Here is a 2,940-nt window from a genome sequence, read left to right on the forward strand (position 1 = left end):
AACCAGTAAGCCATTAACTAAGAGTCTTCGCTCAATAACCTCAGAATTATTGCATATATATATATATATATATATATATATATATATATATATATATATATATATATACGTACATATATATAAAATGTATGTGTATATGTGTGTGAGGATGAAATAATAACCCCTAAAAAAAGTGACTTATAATGAACCAATCTTTTAAGTGCCTATGGAGGGTTTTTGTGCGCTATACGGTAAAAAAAAACATTTAATTAATCACAATCACTGACTGGGTGCCTTTTACAGATTATTTCCTGATGCATTCAATGGCATCTTTAAAGACTATGTGCTGCGTCATCATAAAAGAAAAATCATTTAAAAAAGAATAAAAATATAACCAATAATAATACATTTCATTATAGTTGTAACTAGTTCACCATTTAATCAAAATAAAATGTAATATTGTAATTGGTATTTAAATGATCCATATAATCATATTAATAATTAACATTTTTAATGACTTTATTCAGTGTTTTTTGGCAGAAGTCTGACTTGGTAATATTTTTTATTATTCTTCCAAATGTGCTGAGTGGTGAGATCATCTCACATCCCTCTTCTGCTCATTGTTTAGTGTGTTTAGGTCTGGGCTCTGACTGGGCTCGTGGGAAGCCTTTACTTTGTTGACTAAGTCAACGTGCTGTCATGTGACAACAACACCATGGAGCTTCTTCTATTTCCACGATTGGTCTGGCGTTAATACGCAGGCTGTGTCCGCCAACTCTCATTTCATCTGCAGCTTCTGTTGCGCGCTGCTCCGGCAAACTGAATCAAACTATAATCATATTCATGGCTTGTCAGAAGATTTCTGCAGCCAGTGACAGGGTGAGCGCCAGCCAGTTGGCTGTCATCGTATTAATATTAATAATAATAACACTGTCACCCTGCGCTACATGTTGTTGTGAGCATGCTGACTTCTACTTGACTTTTTCACCGTGAGCTTCTCTTTTTGTCTTGTTTATTCATGGACTTTATGAAAAAGTGTGCGCATTATTTGGCTCGCTCTCTTGACATATATACACATTAAATGTGTGTGTTGAGAAATGAAATATTGTTTACTGGACTCCAGCTAATGGGGGTTTATTGAAGAGTGAGGTCTCACTCTTGTTAATATTCCTCATTCATTCTACCCTCTTTGTTTTTCTCTAAGAGAGTGTGTGCGTGTGCGTGTGCGTGTGTGTGTGTGTGTGCGCGCGTGTTCACCCAGGGCCATTTTAATCATTGCCCTTTATTAAACACACAGTTGATATTCTTCCAGAGCCTCGGAGAAATCACACAAACACACACACACACACACACACACACACACACACACACACCAGCAAGTGCTCAGACAGAAGATAAACAACACAGACGTAGACATGTAGAGGTGATATTACGCATCATAGATCAAAGCCCAAACATCTCACCCTGATCATATCTGAGTGTAGCTGATATTAAAAAAAGCAACAAAAAGTAAAATAAAATGTGTTTTGCTGTCAGATATGACAAAGTCTGGCCTTCTCACACTCATGTTCTCTCTCTGCACAGACCTGAAGACTTCAAGATGAAATGACAACGCAGCTGCAACGTTTAAACCGCACGCACGCACACACACACACACACACACACACACACACACACACACACACACACACACACACACACACACACACACACACACACAAATTGTTGACAATACAAACAAGACGCATATGTAATAAAACTAATAACGTTTATGATTGTTTTTTTCCAACGTATTCAATGGAAATATCTAATAAACAATTTATTAGACATCCTTGTTGCGTCGTTATGGAACCATATTCACCCGCAGAAAAACAACCTGAATAAAAGACAAGCCTTGGTTTTTTTTTGGGGGGGGGGTTGGGCAGGGGGTGTAATAGAGTTATAGCTTGCAATTAAAAAGTATACGTTTCTTAGCTGCCTGAAACTAACTCCTGTTTGCTAGCAACAACTGAGACACAATTAGCTTCAGCCCACTAGTGTGAGTGACAAGAAGAAAAGCTGACTTGAGGGCTCTGTGTACAGTATGTCCAGGTCATGTGTGTGTGAGACCAACACGCTCATTTGGGAGCTCTGCCAATATTCAGGTCACTTGTGTGTGCGTGTGTGAGTGAGAAGAAGAAAAGCTCACTTATTTGGTGCCACCTGTTGGTTTGCATGTACAGTTTATACAGTAGCTGTAGACATGGGATATATGTTTTATGTGTAGTCAATGTGGTAGGGAGAACAGGGTTGCTTGTCATGCTCCTACCTCACCACCAGGGGATGCTGTCTCTCAAATTGTGCTATGGAAACACGGAATTGGGCTCCGAATTCACCAACATAGTCTTTTCTAGAATAAGAGAACATTGTAAATATTCACCTCCTCAATATTTGTCCTCTAAGATGTGACACAATTGGTTTACAACACAACAATTGTTACTTTAAAAGTGGGAACGGACAGCTATTGTTTGTATTATTAGTTAGCTAATTAGTTGTTGGCAACAAATCCCAGTCGGGTTTGGTCGTCCCAGATTCATGTATTCATACACGTCACATACAGATTCATGTGTTCATACACGCCACATACAGATTCATGTGTTCATACACGCCACATACAGATTCATGTGTTCATACACGCCACATACAGATTTATGTGTTAAAACACGCCATACAGATTCATGTGTTCATACACGCCACATACAGATTCATGTGTTCATACACGCCACATACAGATTCATGTGTTCATACACGCCACATACAGATTTATGTGTTAAAACACGCCATACAGATTCATGTGTTCATACACGCCACATACAGATTCATGTGTTCATACATGCCTCGTACAGATTCATATGTTCATACACGCCACATACAGATTCATGTATTCATACACGCCACATACAGATTCATGTGTTCATACAC

General features: G+C 38.5%; 1 protein-coding gene across 4 annotated transcripts in view; it reads left to right on the forward strand.

The window, feature by feature from the left end:
* Positions 1 to 1,806, forward strand: part of mrpl13 (mitochondrial ribosomal protein L13) — a 30,994-nt gene extending 29,188 nt beyond the window's left edge. For 3 of the 4 annotated variants that reach the window (XM_061953379.2, XM_061953357.1, XM_061953372.1), the window contains exon 7: positions 1,564 to 1,806. In XM_061953379.2, the coding sequence (XP_061809363.1) occupies positions 1,564 to 1,588 (25 nt within the window). In that variant the 3' untranslated portion in view covers positions 1,589 to 1,806. The remainder of the gene's footprint in view (positions 1 to 1,563) is intronic. The other variant, XM_061953365.1, reaches the window with a different exon arrangement.
* The last annotated feature ends 1,134 nt before the right edge of the window (positions 1,807 to 2,940 follow it).

This window comes from Nerophis lumbriciformis, linkage group LG04 (assembly GCF_033978685.3).
Source record: "Nerophis lumbriciformis linkage group LG04, RoL_Nlum_v2.1, whole genome shotgun sequence".
Classification (NCBI taxonomy): domain Eukaryota; kingdom Metazoa; phylum Chordata; class Actinopteri; order Syngnathiformes; family Syngnathidae; genus Nerophis; species Nerophis lumbriciformis.